The sequence below is a fragment of the Chiloscyllium plagiosum genome, unplaced genomic scaffold (genome assembly GCF_037043375.1).
Source record: "Chiloscyllium plagiosum isolate Xiang-an unplaced genomic scaffold, Cpla_swu_hap1 HiC_scaffold_7, whole genome shotgun sequence".
In the NCBI taxonomy this organism is placed as follows: domain Eukaryota; kingdom Metazoa; phylum Chordata; class Chondrichthyes; order Orectolobiformes; family Hemiscylliidae; genus Chiloscyllium; species Chiloscyllium plagiosum.
Window position 1 is genome coordinate 66,699,693 of NW_028270145.1, and position 19,815 is coordinate 66,719,507.

Consider the following 19,815-nt stretch of genomic DNA (forward strand, 5'->3'; position numbering starts at 1 on the left):
ATGACAAGGAATCGATACATTAAGGAATCAATCAGGAGATAGAGGCGGGTGACATCAGTCAGCATCTTTCACCTTTAAAAGCCAGTTAGAAACAAGACTTGCCTCACCCATGCCAATCAAAATGTAATGATGGAATTGATCATGCAACACCTGAACCACTCAGCTATGGGTTGTGCTTTGAAAGGGTTAATATTGTCTACTTTTCAATGGTTGTTTGAGCAGAAAGAAAAAGAGACAGCACCCAATTAAACTGATAATCAGTTTCCATTGTGGAGTGGCTAAGTCCACTGTTTGGTTAAGTGTAATTTCTATTGTGTTTATTTTAATACCTTAATAAATTGGTGAACTTTGCCTAAACACGCTTATGATGAAAGTTAAATTGGATTTTGGAGTCCATTTATACTCTAACAAATATTATTTAACTTTGGGAGGTAAAAATATCTTTATGTATGAGAGTGACAAAAAAAATGACAAGGGTTAACAGTCAAGGGGTTAGATAGAAAAACAAAGTTATTTTTTAGGGACTCCTTCTTAACCTGGTGCTCATCATTCTCTTCCTCCTTCCTATTGTATAATTAACCATTCACTGTGCTAATTCTTCACAGCACAAAAGAGGTAAATGCTAAGAACTGGGAAGCATGAATAAGTATGTGGGTTTTAGCCACATTATGGGAACAGAATGATAACCTGTCATGTTCCTGCTAACTTGGAACGTGCTCTGTGTTTACTATTTCCAATGGCTAGGTCTTTCCTGTATGTCCATAGCTTGTTCCTCATAACAGATGAGCCCTTTAATGTCTGAAGTGACTCTTGCTGTGTTTTTTAGTAGCTTATTAATAATAAGCTTGAATGCATTTGGTAATGGCTTCCACACTGAAGCATTTCTTCCATATTACTTTCATATCATATGGGTGGCTCTTCTGCTAAGAATACAATTGCTTACTAGATTACAATAATATTTCTTTAAAACACTTTGTAATATGCCATTGCCTTCAACTTGAATCCTCCATTTATTTGACAACTGGACAGCATATTATTGAACAGTTGAAGTTGTATACGTGATGGTATCACACTGTTATGGTGGACATGATCTGGAGATACCGGTGTTGGACTGGGGTGTACAAAGTTAAAAATCACACAACACCAGGTTATAGTCCAACAGGTTTAATTGGAAGCACACTAGCTTTCGGAGCGATGCTCCTTCATCAGGTGGGACTTTGTTATGGTGGAAGAAGTTTAAGGTACAGCATGTAAGTAATAGCTACTATGGAGAATGAAAACACCCAGTTTAAGATATAAAGGGAATTAATAACTTTGCTTCCAGACTTAATTTCGGCAGACCTGCAGGCATGTGGAGAACCTCTATGCAAATATTGGATAAATCATGAAATTATAAACAGGTAATTAATTCTGGTTTCAACTCAACATTCTGGTTTTAACAACTGCCATATGGGATTCAAGAACTAACCAGAGTCAACCACCAGTCATGTCTTAAACAGTGAAATTCACTAGCTGCAGCCTTGCCTTGGTGAGGCTCATGTTCATGACTCATCATCTGTGAGTGTACTCCTACTCTTGACAGGTGAATTGCAACTTCATGGAAGTGAGTTCACCTGTCTTGAACTCCACATACCTTGAGCTGCAATTTCATTACTGTCAGCCTGTTTGGCATCTCTTCTCTCTGTCTTTGCTGAGGACCAAGAGAAGTAACACCATCAACATGAACGGCAACAGGATCAATATCCCATTCAGCACTAGCCACCTTCTCCTCAGCTACATGCTGTTCTATATGAGAGAAGATATCGACAAGGATCCAGCTAGAAGGAGGTGCCACTCCGGAAAAGGGTGCACAGGCAAACAACCAACTCTTTTCAATTTGCACCAGTTTCCCGGAAAGATCAGGCTGTTCTTGTCATTGCATTGCTGGCAGCAACACTCTCCCAGAACTAGTCTTCCTTCCCAGATGGGCATATGTTGCTAGCTGCTATTGGAGGTATTTCTCACTGTTTTCCCCTTCTTATCCTCTATGTATCAAACCCCAGTTCTCTGCCTATCTTTGGAGTTCTATGCTCTGTTTTCCAGCATGGAGTAAAAGCAGAGCATTATGAGTGTGAGAAATGGAGATGTGGAGGGGAAGGTTTATGGAGGTAATTTTGAGGCATAGGTGTGAGATGGGACAAAGACAAGGGTGTGTCTGAATGTTGGCTGTTCAGATGGAAATGTTAGGAGGAAATTCGGGGGAGTGAGATAGAGCATTAAAGAGAAATTAGTGCAGTTGTAAATGTGTGCTGAGCAGTAAGATGTTGGGAAAGTCATTGCATGGTGCTTTATTTGTGCAGCTGCTATGCCACTCACTTTCCCTGGGTTCTTGAACTTCTTGATGCATGCTCTCCTGGTTTGCAGAACAACATTCCTGTTGTTCAGTTCCTCAAACTTGTTTGAGGTGAGAAGCTAGCCTCTTGCTTCCATTACTGAGATACATCACCTCATATTTTGCAGCAGGATCTCTAGGTAAGTGTGCATGTTGGAGCTTAGGTGGTCCTCCCAAGAGTCCAATCTTGTGGCTGCTGAAGCTACAAGGATCAATGGACAGTTCAGCTATTCTGACACAAACCCAGGTCCCTTTAATGAGAAATCTCTGAATAGATTTGGTATGTTATCCCATTTGCAATCTCCGATTGGCCAGGAAACCCAGAATTGAAGCTGATACTGAAATTGTGTTGAAGGGCAGTGAAAAAATTACAGCTGAAATGCTGTCTGTTTAGATAAAATTCAGCCATGTGTCTCTGTGACTGACATGTTCGACACTTTTCTGAGGCTTCCTCCAAAGCACAAAACAGTCTCAGTTACTCTGAAAGAGCGCCTCTGGGATAGTCGCAATAAAAGTTGGTATTCTTCTTTCCTGGCTCCGTACAGTGTTGCTGGCTGGAGATTTAGAGGAAAGGGAAGAGGTAGGTAGAAGTGAGGGGGTAGGGGGTACAGTTGCATGTATACTGTAGCAGCATAGAAATGCTGGAAAAATAGAATATTTCATGAGCACCCGATCACATGTGCCTGACAATTAGCATCAATACAATATTTTTAGAAGCCTGCTGCGCAACCAGTTTCTGCTGTAAACCTCATTTTCCCCAAGCATTTTAGAAGTCTCTGCATGAAATCCCACCTTCTCCTACAACCCCTCCTGTCGCCCCATCAACGTGGTACACCTGTGTTATGTGGGAATTTCATTACTGAAATATTACTCATTATTTAGGTTATCTGGCTCTCCATTCCTTGATAGACCATTGATTGCAAGAAGACTCAACTCTTGGGTTGAGTATTGGAATAAATCACCCCATGGATTTTTAGGTCTACACACTTTGAGAATCATATTGTCTGTGGATGAAAGATAGGGTAAGATAGTGTCCAGAGATAAAGAAAGACCAAGGTGACAGATAAAGGAGAATTACAGAGTCACCTGTGATTCTGAATTCATGAGTCATCTATGGTGTGGTACAGCACTAACACTAATAAGTGAACAATGTTAATGTGGCAGGTCATGCATCTTCTTTAAGTTTTCATTTAATAGCTTCATTTTCTCCAAATTATATTGGTCTCACATTTTAATTCTTCGTATCTTTTTAAGGTGTCAATAAATGAATAGAACATTTAGTTGTCAGTAGTTCAAAGCATAATATTTATATTGAGACAATTTCATAAGCTAATTAGCTGAGAAATTAGGGATGCTGCTGTGTGCTATTCAACTTAATGTCTTGTTACCTATAAAAATCATGGCAAAAAAAAGCTGTAAATAAAGAATAATGAAGAGCATTTAAGGTATTTTTTAATCTTGTAATTTTGCTGGAAGTACTAACGTGGAGGCATTTCTTTGCTCCACCACTTGGCAGGCACATATTCATTGTAAAACCTTCTATTTTATTTCTATTGATGGGCTGGGTAATTGGTTTAGCTCAGTTGGCTGGATTTTTAGTTTACAGAGTAGCATAATGCCAACAGTGGGGGTTCAATTCCCATCACTGGTTTAAGGTTACAATGAAGGACTTGCCTGAGGTCTGGTAGCCATTAGGTTAAATCACCACCAATTGCTTCTCTCTCTAATTAGTAGCAGCCCCTTTGGTCTAGTAAGACCATGGTGACACAACAACATTGATGGGCTCCAATACAATCAAGTGATTCACCCCTGGATAGCAACCAAGCTGTAAGTTACTTACATCTGGTTCCCTATTCTTGTTTCATTTCCAAAGTTTTGAACTATTACCATCTGTTGGAGCTTATATTAATTTCCTCATTGCTATGCTTTTTCATAATCTTATACATTCAAACCTTTCTTTATTGCACTGTTTTCGGAGTTATCAATTGGAAAGCAGATACTCTCAGCCTTCAGTTCCATCGGACATGAGGACGTATGCAGTATTTTTGCCATGCATCCAAAATTTACTTTCAGACATTACATTGCTTTTTAAAACATACTGAAAAAAAACTGTTACTTAAATATACATGCTTTTGACAAAACATACCATCAAATTATTGGATAAATGCAAAGCAGCTGCCGCAGTTTCAAGTAGGTAGAAGAATGTCTTAGTCACATTTCCAGCTCCCATCCAGTGACGAACCAGGGGACAGTAAACAGAATCCATTATTTGTTTACATTCACAGTCATTGGCATAAAGGTTATCCTTCCCCTCGCACTCTTTGAGGACCATATCCATCTTTGCAATGAATTCAAAATCATGACTGTTAAAGGAGCAAATGTATGATTATTAAACCATTGGTCAAAACATAGGAACACGTGAACAAGAGTAGGCCATTCAACCCCTTGAACCTGTTCCGCAATTTAGTCAGATCATGGCCAATCTGCGGCTTAATTCCATACACTTGCCTTTGCCCCATATCCTTTAATAGCTTTGCTTAACAAAATTTGAGAGTTTTAAAATTAACAACTGATCCAGCATCCACTGATATTTGTAGAAGAGTTCCAAAACTCTACCACCCTTAGTGCTTTCTAACTTCATTTTAAAGTTTCTCCTAGTTCATAAATTCATAAGATATAGGAGCAGATTAAGGCCAATTGGCCCATTCGAGTCTGTTCCACCATTCAATCATGGCTGATTTGCTCTTCATTTGCGAGTCTGTTGCTGGAAAGGTACAGCAGGTCAGGCAGCATCACAGGAGCAGGAGAATAGACGATTCAGGCATAAACTCTTCAGCAGGAATGACTTACACCCAAAAAGTCTATTCTCCTGCTCCTCGGATGCTGCCTAACTTGTTGTGTTTTTCCAGCAACACTCGACTCTGATCTCCAGCATGTGCAGTCTTCACTTTCTCCTAATATGCTCCTCACCCCCATTTTCCTTCAACATATTACCAATTAAAAATCTGTCTAACTCCTCCTTAAATTTACTCATTGTCTCAGCATCCACTGCACCTTGAGGTAGCGACTTCCACAAAATATATTTGGGAGAAGTAATTTCTCCTCAACTGTTTTAAATTTGCTAACCCTTATCCTAAGACTATGACCTCTCATCCCAGAATGCCCCACACTGGGAAGCATCCACTCCATGTCTATTTTATCCATACATTTTATCTCTCTTCATATGACAAACCCCTCATCTCAGGGATCAATCTAGTAAACCTCCTCTGAACTGCCTCCAATGCCACCACAACTTTCCTCAAATACGGGGACCAAAACTGTACACAATACTCCAGGTGTGCTCTGATTAATACTTTGTAGAATTGCAACATTACTTCCTTACCTTTATAGCTAAATGAACAGAATATAAAAGTTAAAAATCACACAACACCAGGTTATAGTCCAACAGGTTTAATTGGAAGCACACTAGCTTTCGGAGCGACGCTCCTTCATCAGGTGATTGTGAAGGAGCGTCGCTCCGAAAGCTAGTGTGCTTCCAATTAAACCTGTTGGACTATAACCTGGTGTTGTGTGATTTTTAACTTTGTACACCCCAGTCCAACATCGGCATCTCCAAATCAAGAATATAAAAGCCAACATTCACTTTTTTTATTATCTGCTGTACCTGCATGTTAGTTTTCTGTGACTTAGGAATGGGTACACTTGGTACCCTCTGCACTGGAGCACTCTGAAGTCTCTCCCCATTTAGATGATAGGTCACCTTCCCATTTTTCCAACCCAAATGCATGACCTTGCACTTATCCATGTTAAACTCCATCTGCCACATTTTGTCCCACTCTCCTAACCAATCCATATTAATTCGCAAATCTCTTATTACCTCAGTGCAATTTGTCATCCTGCTAATTTTCATGCCAATCACAAATATGGCTATATACAAGTCATTAATGTAGATTGTGAATAGCTGGGGTCCAAGGACTGAACCCTGTGCCCCCCCCAACTAGTTACACCTTGCCATCCAGAAAAAAAACATTTATCCTGACGCTCTGTCTTCTGTCCATCAACCAGTCAACTATCCAAGCTAATAAATTACCTCTAATTCCATGTGATCCAATCTTGTGAATTAACCTTTAATGCAGCACCTTATCAACCACCTTCTGGAAGTCCAGATATATTACATCTTCAGCATCCCCATTATCTATGTTGTTTGTTCATCTTTGAAGAACTCTAACAAATTAGTCAAACATGATTTGCCCTTCATCACGCAATGCTGACTCTGGTGGATAGTATTTTGACTTTCCAAATATCATGATATTGCTTCCTTGATAATTGGTTCTAACAGTTTCCCAACAACATTCTCCTGAATGGTACGACCCTAAGTTTTAGACTATGCACCCGATGTCTGGCATCTCCAACCAGTAGAAATAGAAATCTTTGAGGTTGTAGATTAGTTCATTGAACTGGTCTGTTTCTCTGCAGGCATTTCATTGCCTCGCCAGGTAACATCATCAGTGTATCTTCGATAAAGTGTTGGTGGTCTGTCCCGCTTGGTATTTATGTGTTTATTCGTTTGTGGTACTTCCAGTTCTGTATCTGAGTGGTTTGTATACAGGGTGCATTTCAATGTGTTTATTGATTGAGTTCTGGTTGGAGTACCAGGCTTCAAGGAATTTCTTGCATGTCTCTGTTCTGCCTGTGCTAGGATTGTTACATTGTCCCTGTTGGATTCATGTCCTTTGAAGTCTGTGTGGTTGGAAATGAGAGTACTGATCTTGTCTGGCAGTGGTGAATTGATATTCATGCACTTGTATAGTCAGTATTCTTCGTGCTCATCCTGTGTAGTGTTTTTCATAGTCCTTACAAAAATCTTTAACTACTCTGTCTTTTCTTATTAATGTTTCAAAGACTTCAATCAGATCACCCCTTAACCATCTCAACTGTAGAAAACACAGGCCTAATTTATATAACCTAAATTTGAAAATTTAACCCTGAAAGTCCAGATATCATTCTTGTAAACCTACTTTGCACTCCTTCCAAAGCCATTATATTCTAAGGTGTGGTGTCCAGATCTGCTCACATTACTCCAATTGGGATCGAACTGGGTTTTTTTAATAGCTGCAGCATAACTCTTGCATCCTTATATTCCAGCCCTCTCGATGTAAAGGGTAGGATTCCATTAGTTTTCTTGATTATTTTCTGCACCTGCTTGTGGCATTTTAAAGAGCTATGCACTTGAATCTCCAAGTATCTTTTGACATCCACTGTATTTAACTTCATACCATATGATGATCTATCCTTTCTTTTTAGGTCCAAAATGGTTAACCTCACAATTACTAACATGGAACTCCATCTGCCAGTGTTTTGCCCAGTTAGTCTAACAATATTAAGACATTTTATGCTGTCATCTACATTGTCTGCAGTGCCACCCAACTTTGTGTCATCATCAAATTAAGTTCACTTTCTATTATTTAAGTCGTTAATAAATAATGAATTATTAAGGTCCCATCACAGATTCTTGGTGGGACTCTACTAGTCACACCCTGCCAATTTGAGAACATACCCGTTATCTCTACATTCTGTAGACAGCCACCCAATCAATTTCTCACCCATGTCTGTAATTTGCTCTCATTTCTGTGGGCTCTGACCTCAGTTAATAATATCTTAACTCTTAAAAGTAACTGAAACTCTTCAAAGCTTTAAAATGTGTCATATTACCTGCCAGCTGGCACTTCCATGCTTTGGATCACTGGAACTGAAAGATTAAAATAGCATAGCTTGACTCTATACAAAATAGATTTTTATTTAAAATTATTGCAAATGAATGATCTAGAAATTCAATGGCATGGATAAATCTGCATTGTGTAGATGTTGTGCAATTAACTGATGATATGTATTAGGAGTGTAGACTGCACATGAAATACACTTGATCTGCTTATTTTAGCCATCTATCTCATACCAATGGTTCACTGGCTGCACAGTTCACAATACTCAGACTGAAAGAATGGCTGTAAAGAATTAAAAAGAAAAACACAAAACTGATTGGAATGGCAAGAAATTGGTCTCCCAGGTTCTCCCACTTCAAAAAAAATGCTGGAGAAACTCAGCACATCTGGCAGTATCTGTGGAGAGAGAAAAAGAGTTAATGTTTCAAATCCGATTTGATTCTTCTTCAGAATGTCTCCCATGTTGCAGTGTCTTTATGTAAGTTATTGGGAGGAGGGTAGACATTCTTTAATGTGAAGGATAGAAAGCCCTCTGAATTCAGTTCAAGTGAAGAGAAGGAAGTAGAACTGTGGTTGATGTGAGCAGCATTTCTCTGAGGCCATAAATAACATAGGATATTGTCAAACCATAACATCTTAAGATCACTTTTAGTACCTTTTCATCGTAGCTGCATCATTCAGAGTTCAATTTATTACAATAGTCACATTAATCATTTATCTAAGTTGACTGCATGGGCTGATGCAAATAGAACACTACAGTTTATTTAATAATCTTCATCTCACCCCTGCACCTCTAGGGGTATGGAGAATAATGGCTATGTTATTGGATAAGTAATTTTGAGGTCTGGCATAATAATCCAATTACATGATTTGAAAGACCCCACGGCAGCTGGAGAATTTAAATAAATACATTCATTTAGAATGAAAAGCTAGAATATGAATTATGACCATCAGACTAATAAAAACCCATGCAGTTCATTACTATCCTTCACAAAACAAAATCTGCAAATCTTTGAGGTAATGTAGTTGATCCTTAAATGCCCTCTGAGTTGGCTTAGCAAGCAATCAGTTGTACATGGACAAGCAATAAATGCTGCACATGCCAGTGAAATCCACAATTTGTAAATAAATAAAGCCAAAACTACCATTGCAATGTTTTGGCCTCATCTATTTCCAGGGGTTGAGAATTCCACAGGCTCACCACACCCTCTCAGGGAAGAAAATTCTCCTCCTCTCAGTCCTAAATGGCCTATCCTTTCAATTTAGACGATTCCTGGTTCCGGACTTTGCACCCACTGAGAACATCCTTCCTGCATCTACCCTTTCTGGAGTGTGATAGGTTTCAATGAAATTCTTTCATTCGTCTGAACTCACTGATTCAACTACAGGGTGACCCCCATATCCACTGAATCGTTTTCTGTGGTTTAAGTTACTCGCACGGCCCGAACATATTATAGGGAACATTCCAGAACCAGGGACCAGGAGGCTGCTGGGAAGGAATGTTTTCCATTTAAATGGATGGGTTTGCTCCTATCCGCAGTTTCGGGCTTCCATGGTAGGTTTTGGAACATATTCCCTGTGGCTATGGGGGCATCTATGGTATTCCTCATACATTAGTTCTACTATCTTAGGAATCATGTAAAGTTTATCTGTAACTTCCTCCATATCAAGGGCATATCTCCTCAGACAGGGAGACCAAAGTGCACATTCTCCTCCAGGTGTTGTCATACCAGTGACCTAGTGAGCAAACATCCCTGCTCCTGTATTCGATATGACTTCTGTCATCCCACAAACTCTATGTGACAAGTTGAGGACCATTTTAAAGCATATTTACTTCAACTTTGTTCATTTTTTGCAACATTTTCTCTTGTCTTCACCTCTCCTTGTTTATTCGTTTCAGCCCTTCTAAAACATGCAAACAGTGGGGGAAGGGAATTAAATGATAATGAAGCCACAGTTCAGAATCTTGAGGGTAGAAGTACAGAGCCTGAAGGTGGGAATAGAAGTCAATTATATGAAATGATGGATGACCAGGATCGCACCACCTTTCAACATCCAACTAAATTAGGTGGCTATGAATATGAATGATGACCATCCACCTTTCAATACAATGCCAATTGAGGCCCTTAAGTAGTCAACTAATGACCACTTAAAGGTCTAATCCCACATAATCTCCAAATATTTTAATACCAGGCAATTCAACGAAAGTCAGCCTACCAACTGGTGAGCAGTGCGGGCAGGTTGTCGAATCCAGAGGCGGCCCCTCAATCCATACTATTTCTTGTACACTAGGGGAACTGGACATACAGCAGGGCTTGGCTGCTAAGGGTCAATCTCTGACTTTCCTTTTAATCCCTCTGTCCCTTAATCCCAATAATTCCAAACCATGACACCATCCCCTCTCCCACAAAAAAAAACTTACATTTTATGCATATGGATCTCCGTACAAGGAGTCTGGGATATGTTCCACCAGCTGCCACCAGAGTCTCTGTGGTGCTGCTAGATGCTGGAGGTGCAAGTTGCTAATTGTCAGGCAGCTTTGGGTGGTTGATGCTTTCTCATTTCAGGTCCTAATACTGGTAGAAGTCCCAATGACAACCAATCAGCTGCACGATTGCTGGAAGGTCCAATGGGCTTTCACATCTTTTGCATCAATTAACAGGTCTGGGATTTCCCACCTCCAATCTCTCTCGTGTTTGGACTTATTCCATGCCATGAAGGAATTATCTTCTGAAATCTGACTGGATTCCAGATAACCAAATTCAATTTTCCTTCCAGTTCTACTTCCTTATGAGATGAACTCATGCGGAAGCCAGTATTTCACATTAATTCTTAATTCTAAAGTTTCAATGTTTTGAATTCACAGTCCTCAAAGATCAAGTTAATATGCAACTAAGGAAAACATTCCATGACTATTTATTAAGTTGGCAAATATAAACTTGATTTCCTTAGGATGTGCATTAATCACAGAACAATCCACCAACCATGCTTTGACTGCCATACTAATGATTGAGTTCACTAAACATGAGGGCATGAGAATCACAAAATCTCTACAGTGTGGAAACAGGCTATTCAGCCTAACAAGTCCACATCGGCCCTCCAAAAATTAACCCACCCAGACCCATTCCCCTACATTTAGCCCAGACTAATTCATCTAACCCACACATTCCTGAACACTATAGGCAATTCACCTAACCTGCACATCTTTGGATTGTGGGAAGAAACCAGAGCACCTGGAGGAAACCCACGCAGACACAGATAGAATGTGCAAACTACACTGACAATCACCCGAGGCTGGAATTGAACCCTGGTCCCTGGCGCTGTGCAGCAGCAGCATGAACATGCAGCTTCAGAAATACTGCTAAAGAATCAACAGCACATCTTCCCACTGTGCAGGTGGGAAAAAGATTTTTAAAAAATATCATAACAAGCAATTGCAAATTGGAATTATAAAAATAAAGAAAATTTGGATTGGTTTGGATTCAAGACCTAATTCTCAGCGATCTTAACTATTACTATTATTTAATTCATTTGCTCCTATTATTTTTATTAATTACCTTGTTCAGAATTCTTAGAGGTCTTTGGACCAATAATGTTTGATGTGTCCACTTGCAGTCCAGAGGATGAGCTCGGATATAAGTCTTTAATATCAAGCTCTAAAGATGCAAAGTAAGATTTAGATTATTTTCAACAATATCCCTTATTGAATGTTAGAATCTATAAGATATTGTTCTCATGGAGGCCATGGTAAGCATAACCAAAACTGCCAGTTTATTTTTGAAATCATTGAGATTTATGCTGTTATTGCGTACTTTTTCTCCATTCACTAAAGCTATTTGAGTTGCCAAAGAACAAGGGTGCCAGCAGCTCCAGTACTTTGCCAACATTGATATGTTACCTTTGATACTCTGCAAAATATTTGATCAAAGGATTCTTTCAGTACCACTTTATAGTATAGTCAAAACCATGTATTTGAGTGTCACTGGTTTATTTATACATAAAAACAAGTTAACTTACTAGTTACAGAGGATCATGCCGAGAGTTCCACGAGTTGACAGCCCAACCTGCATACACATACACACACAAAAGATGGCTAGACAATCAGTGACATGCAACTCGTGTGATTAGGATGGAGATGCCAAGAATGTACATCAAGCATGCACCCCATGTTTTCCTCATTGAAGAATATATAGATGGAGCTAAATGATAGTCTCAGTATTGAGCAGGGAATCCCTGAGTACAATTAGCAAAATTTGTATTACCTTCTATTTACGAAGTAATTGTGGCTTGCAACACATCACTGATGGCATTGTGGTTGCATGACTCAGTGGGGAGCCTCGGTTTATGTGAGATTTGAAACACTTTAAGCTCGCCTGTACCAGTTAAAGCCAGCCTGTTTTTTTTTAAATCAAAAATAGGAATTGCTGGAAAACCTCAAAAGGTCTGTTTCTCAGACCTCAACTGTCTCTCAGTTCTGAGGAACGGCCACTCAACCTGAAACATTAACTTTGATTTCTGACAACAGATGCTGCCAGACCTGCTGAGCTTTTCCATAAATGTTTGTTTTTGTTTTTGATTTACAGCATCTGCAGTTCTTTTGGATGTTCTTTTCTGAGGTGTAATCTAGTTTATTAGGGGCTGAAAGTAGTAAAAGAGGAACTAAAGAGAAGAGAAAGCCCTCAAGAATAGTAAAATGAGCCAGAGAGTCTACCCAGGGCACTCTGATGCAAGAAGTACACAGGAAGAGTGAGATGTACTCTTTCAGGAGCCCCTTTGAACAAATACTAAGAAGACAGTGAGAAACATTCATCAAATCACTCAATGCCAGCAGCCTTGTCCTTAGGATGCAGTATAGGAGTGCAGGAAAACGTTTAATGACCTCATATGAGTGATCAACATCATTAAAGGCACCTTCATCTATCATCACTTAGCAGCTTCACCACTAGCTTCATACACGACTTCATTCACAACACCTCCATTACCCACCGACAACACTTTTTACCAATCACAATTATATCTCACATTCATAATCTCATGCAATTAACAATGTTGCAAACTGTAAACTCAAAGTTTACAGTTTGCCCACACTTCTATAATTCTAGCTATTTAATTGTAACAGTCATATTACCAAAATACATTGTATCACTCACGAACACATCTCTCCCTTGCATGACAAATTAGCTGATACTCAGGGAGTGCAGCACCCACAGCAGGTATAGATTCACCTTTATGCCCTCACAGAGGAAACACATCTTCTTCCCACAGTTGGCTATGATTTACAGTTTGCAGATGACTTAACCATATACCACATTCCTTCTCCCTTCCATCACCACAATTTTGTCCTTACATTTTTATGCTTTCCAATAACCAAGAACTGGTTGCTAGGAAGGAAGACTGAAAGAGGAAGATGAGATTGATAAAGAACAAAATCATCACTTAATGAGAATCTCTCAGCTACCAGCTCAGATAACAGCATTCCACAAGCATTAACTGATGGCATAAAGGCTGGATCTGGGTGTCATGAGATATTGCATGAGGTAAGTTACAACTAGACTTAAGGGAAAAGGGGGAAGATTTATATTGCTGCCAGCTCCCCGCAGGGTGATTTCACACAAGCTCTGCTGTAGAGGATCCTGGTGAAGACTTTCACGGAATACCACATTGAAAAAGGCTAACAAACATGCTAGTCAGCCTAAAAACCTGCAATCACTCTAAAGAGGAATTCAAGATTCACCTAGAAGTGAATTCCCTCATGTTTTTGATAGATGGACCATTTGAGTGTAACCAGCCAGGAATGTGAGGTAGTGGGAGTACTCATTACATCATAGTTGCTTTAGTATTAATGTTGGACTGGGGAATGGTTTGTACATAAACTGTAGCTTTCACAGAGGTGAGGAGATCAATGCACAGCTGAAAGGAAATATCACCATTTCACTGAATAACAAAATCAAATGGAAAGCCAACTCAATCCTTGCAGAATATATCATACAGGAAGCAGAGGCTGGCAACAACTGAAAATATGACACAATCTTAAAATGTCTTTACCCAGTCTATTTGCCCTGGCAGTAGGTCACAGTCTCTAGCCACTCTAGCTCAGGGACCATTTCGCTGTTCTCTCTTTGCTGGTTATCATGGTGGCTCATCTCAGGATGCTCACTCTCATCATCTTCCTCCTCAGTGGTTTCCTCTCATCCCTCTATCATTTCCTCTGCTAACACGTTCCCCTACTGGTGACTCAGATTATGAATTGTGCAGCATGCCACTGTACTGTGTGACACTGTCTGGCCAATCAAAGCATCAGAATCTCATTTTCAAAAGACCTACTGTCTGTTTTACAATGGCCCTCGTTGAAGCCCTGTATGTCTCCTCAGCAGCATTTGAGGATTTCTTCGCAGTGCAATCAGCCCTCTGTAAAGAGATTGCTGTTAATTGCCTAGCGTAGTTCATTGTAAGGCATGGAAGCCTTAAAAAGAGGCTGGCACCTGTGAGTGCTACAAGGTGTACAAGTCATGTTAGCTCCTTGGATATCGAGCAGAGACTTTCATTTGTTGGCTGTTGTGGTTTTAAATGATTTGAACATTAAACAAGTAGAATCCTTTTCTGCTGACAAAGATTGCTGGTTCATGATACGGTGTTCTGATTGCCATGGCTGTGTAATCGATTGCACCCTGAACCTGTGGGAAATGAGTGGTGGGCAAAATTCCTAATGCTGCAGCTGCCTAATTGCTCGCGTCAAAGGGGGAAAGTGGTAAGTTGGTGGGTTCTTGCACGTAGATAATCAATTATCCTGGAAGCATTTCTGAATTGAAGACCGTGAAATGCCATAGAGGTGAAATGATATACTAGCAATAAAATAAGGGAAACTGTTATCTTTAGAGTGACTGAGGTAGGATTGCTACTCAGTCCATGTGATTGCAGGTGCTTGTTCAAGAGCAGGCATTTGCTGGCCATAGACAGTCTGCATGTAAAAGCCATAGGCAATAGTGACTCTTGAAAATCCCTCTCATGAAGCTTCCTATCCTCTTCTCTGCTTTATGAAATCTGATCCTTCTTTTTAAATTGACTCCTTCGACTGTATTTATTCCCTCAATAACCCAGTCCAATGAAGCCAATCCCTGGAACTGAGTTTCCTACTTACCTTGAGATTCCATTCACTGTCCCTTTATAAGATTCCTGACCATTATGTCCCAAACCCTCAGGACTGACTGTGACACAGCCAACTGACTGGTTCCATCTGACTTGCAGAATTAAATGTGTTAGGAGAAAGTGAGGACTGCAGATGCTGGAGATCAGAGCTGAAAATGTGTTGCTGGAAAAGCGCAGCAGGTCAGGCAGCATCCAAGGAGCAGGAGCATTCCTGAAGAAGGGCTCATGCCCGAAACATCGATTCTCCTGTTCCTTGGATGCTGCCTGACCTGCTGCGCTTTTCCAGCAACACATTTTCAGCGCAGAATTAAATGTGTCTCAATCTCCAGACAGTAAAGATAGAGATCCTCAATTCAGGTAGGATCAATCACCTGACTGATTCTGGCCAACTCCCTGAACTGGAATCGGATGGACCCCTTGACTGCATGTGATGATATTCCCTGACTGACTGTAGACCCTCTTGATCCCATTAAGGACTAGTCCCCTTTGACTTTCTAAAAATGGCCATCTGCTTGAAGCTCATGCACGAGTTTGCCAGTTGTTGGCACATGCTGTAGCTGTGATGTTGACATAGCACAGTGTCACATAGTGACATGTCTACCCTCTTATCTGTTCCATACATTCAATAGTGACAAGCTGCAATCTTTCTCTTTGTGCTAATAAAAACAATGCAGGTCAAAAAGACTGACTGCCTGTAACTTAGCCAGTTAACTAAAAGATAATGCAAAGGGGATGACAGGCTATAACTTGACATTGTACAGACTATGCACTAAATGATGAATTCAAACCACAGAGGCTGGTGTGAGATAAAGCACAAAATGATTGAGTGTTAAGAAATGAAGCCAAGAGCCATAAGATGAATCGTTTGTAAATGTATGTGATGCGTATGTCTCTGAGTGCAAAAGAATCTGACAGAAGTACACAAGTTGTATATGTCCCTGAGCTTCAAATTTAAGTCCTGAAGGGTCAAAGTAGTGGGAGAGTTGGACTGAAAGCAGGCATGAATTTGTTTATTCATTCATAGGATTAAGGTGGTGGCAAGCTACCTTTTTTAACTGCTGCAGTCCATTTGGTGTAGACTACAAAGAAGGAACAGCAATATTTCCACATCAGGATAGTGAGTGAATTGGAAGGAATCTTGCAGATGGTGATGTTCTAGTATATCTGCTGGCCTTGCCCTTTCTGATGGTAATAGTCATAGTCCGCAGAAGAGATGAATGTGTAAAAAAAGTTATGACATTAATGGGAAGCACAAACTACATTTCAAAATATCCGCTCAAGATACTTCATTCTAGCTTCTGCCTCCTGACACCAGAAGACTATTAAAAGTGACAGCTATCAAATGTTAGCCATGCCTTTTGATCATGATTCCCAAACCACGGGTTACATCCTACAATATTGTCATAGAAGCAGATTTTGGGTTATAAACACCCTCTCTTCCAAAGCAGCAATGCTGACTTGAGATGACACTCTGTCAGATATAGCCTTGGCTCAATTCTGCCAAACTGGAAAGAGGCAGACAGCGATCACTAAGCAGCTTTTAACCAGGAAGTGCTTTTAATACCGGTATTTATATAACTTATTTAAATTACTTTGATTACCTTGCTGACTATCTATAGAATGACTTGCTACAGTTGCATGACTAACTGTGTTATATAGGTCTTTTCGTCTTTGGGTGATGCTTTCACTTTCACGAACTGCAAATGTTACCATTTTTCGGTGCTGATATATGAAGTCACCTTCTCCACAACTGTTGCACTTGTGAGCTGCATTTTCCAGAAATTTAGTGCACTTTGTGTGAAGTGATTTTTTCTGTTCCTTTAGCCATAGATCATTCGCTGTTTCATGCACAAGTGCAATGCAGAATCTCATCAGTTTGCATCTCCACAGAACAATTTTCTCTTTGTTTGGTTCTGCAAATGGAAATATTAGTTATTTCTTTAACAAATACTGTTGCACAGAGCTTATACAGTCATCCACCATTCTTTTAAGAACAATTATTTTGCAATTTGTTTAGATTTATGTTTTACTTCTCATGTTTTATAAAATAGCACAGACGATGGCACAGACAATTCAAACTCTATGTATGTGTAAAACAAAAATTAATGATTCATGGTGCCATGGCATTGAAGCCAACTTGAAGGGAGAAAATAAATAACAGGAAACCAAGCATGTGACAGTTTTAAAGGACTTTTATTTATCAAAGTTGGGTATCCAGTGAGTACAAAGCACATATCCAAATGCAGTTCAGTCCAGTAATGACGGTGTGCTACACTGTCCTGAGTGCTGACTCTTGGCTGAAATATTAAAATAATATATTTTCTCCCCCTATTTTGTGTAAGTGAAAACTTCCACAAGCATTCAAAGTAATAGAGGGAATTCGCCTGACCAACATTTAAAACCTAATCAGAAACAGAAAAAGATCACTTGGCAATTTCTGTTTTTGTTTGTTTCAGATCTCCAGCATCTGCAGTCCTTTGTTTCATTATTTGTAGGCTATACAAAGTTCAGACCATTTTAGCCTCTAAGTTTCCAAATATTAATACAAACATGTCGCGAACGGTCAACACAGTGAAAGAAAGAGACAAGTCTGAGGATAAAAATAAGAGAAAGAAATAAATACATAATTATACAGTTTATTTTTCAATTTGAAAACGAAAACCTTTCAAGACAGCAAGATAAGAAATTGCTAATAGGTATTGGTGATAAAAGTTATGGATTGTGAATAAAGGGTGCTCTAGCTTTTGGGGAAAGTAAATAAGAATGGGAATACGAAGGGACATTTAAAGGTGAGGAAAGACTTAGAGGATAGTTGATAAAGTGGTTTGACAGGTTACTCAAGGACGTAAGACAGGAAGAGGGGTAGTTTGAAAATTAATGGATAGGTAGTAAGGTGAGCACGGAGGTAGGGGCTGCATGAGTGGAGAATTGAAATGGAGTAGAAACGAAGCCTACGAGTGCTGTAATTTTCTTGTATGTCTACACTAAAATGCAATCAAATGTCTAATGGCTTCTTTCTCTGTCACACTACCCACTACACATCATCTGCCACCTGAAATGGAAGAACAAAACAATGTCCAAAGAACAAAGCAAAAAGAAAACCTTAAAGTAGAAAAATAAGAGATGGAAAAGGGCAGCAATAGAAAAGGGTAAATAAAAGAGAGAATTAACAAAGAGAAGGCACCAATCTCAATGGAGGCCTCTTAGTCAAATAAAATGTGACTGAAAAGTTGAATGCAGGTGTATAGGTTTGTCAATAAGTCTGACAAATGTTTTTGGGAAGTACAAAATAAATCATCATAGGTAATTGATTAAAAAATCTTTCATTGATCAAACGCTTAAAAGAAACATGTTCTTAAATAGAAACTTGTTCCCATCTAAGACTGTTGCATTGACGTAACTTGTACAGTAAATAAACCTATTGGTCAGGACCCAGTGTAAATGCCTCATTGAAATGTGTGACCCAATAGCTGAAAATGAATAATGCAGATCTGGTGAGGGACCCTGTTGGATTGACCTCAATATTCAGCTCGAAATTGATTACCATGGTGACTTCTGCTATTATTGAAACTGGATTTCAAATTTATTATTAGAAAGTGAACTGAATGGAATCAAACTTTCTTTTAAAATGACTACATTAAAAGCTACATTTATTTTGCTGCTTAGCAAAGTTTGCAGCCATCCACAAATGTCTCTGGGTCGCTCATGATTCAGTCCCTCTAATGGTCACAACATTGCAGTGACTGAGAATTAGTGAAGTGGGAATTTTGATGTGTTTTCCTAGATTTTAAAAATGATCGTGTGGTTACTAATTTGTTTGCAGACATCTCCTCCACTTATACTGAGTACTGATTTAGTCTTAGAAATATGCAGCACTTTTTGATATATACTATTTATTCACTTTGTGATGGAAACTGGGCAAATTCATCACAGCATTTTCGCTCCCAGGTAGGAAATCAGACATTTCCTGGTTATCGTGTTCCAGAATTGCTATGTAGTCTATCCTTTGAATTTCATGTGATCCCTTTATAGAAGTTTGACTAAACTAATTCAGCATTAGCAAAATGGGCCTGAGCCTTTCCAGAAAATTATGATAATTTTTAAAATGTCTTAATTACTCATCAATGTTTGCTCTGCAGAGTAAGGGAATCAAAAAATTGCAGCTTCGCCACAACACCTTTCACATTAACTAAAACAAATGTACAAACATATATATTTTTAACAATGCTGTCTACAAAGTATTATTTCTATTGTGCTACAATAAAAGACATGGCTTTGTAGCACTAGACAGGGGCTTCAGAATTAACAATGATTGAGAAACTATTGTTACAGGAGATAGCGTGAGTATGGAGTGAGACATTGGCTATGAATGGTCTGCAGGAAAGTCAAGGGACAAGTGTAGCACAAGTGCCTGCTCACCAGAGGGCGTGCTTGTACAGGATTTTGGTTAAAAAGGACTCAGATAATGGCTTAAATGAGAAGATGCGCATTGTATAAATGATTCAAATGCTTGGTGCATTGGCAGACCTGATAGAAAGACTGTGGTCATTATCAATGCACATGGAAGGGTTCAGCACC

At 39.4% G+C, this 19,815-nt stretch overlaps 1 protein-coding gene across 1 annotated transcript in view; it reads right to left on the reverse strand.

The window, feature by feature from the left end:
- The window catches only part of LOC122551928 (adenylate cyclase type 10-like), a 193,270-nt gene that overhangs the window by 60,828 nt on the left and 112,627 nt on the right, over nucleotides 1–19,815 (reverse strand). Inside the window, exons 20-22 of the mRNA XM_087988568.1 lie at nucleotides 16,839–17,150; nucleotides 11,649–11,747; nucleotides 1,634–1,785 (exon numbers count right to left, since the gene is read on the reverse strand). Coding sequence (XP_087844694.1) covers nucleotides 1,634–1,785; nucleotides 11,649–11,747; nucleotides 16,839–17,150 — 563 coding nt within the window. The remainder of the gene's footprint in view (nucleotides 1–1,633; nucleotides 1,786–11,648; nucleotides 11,748–16,838; nucleotides 17,151–19,815) is intronic.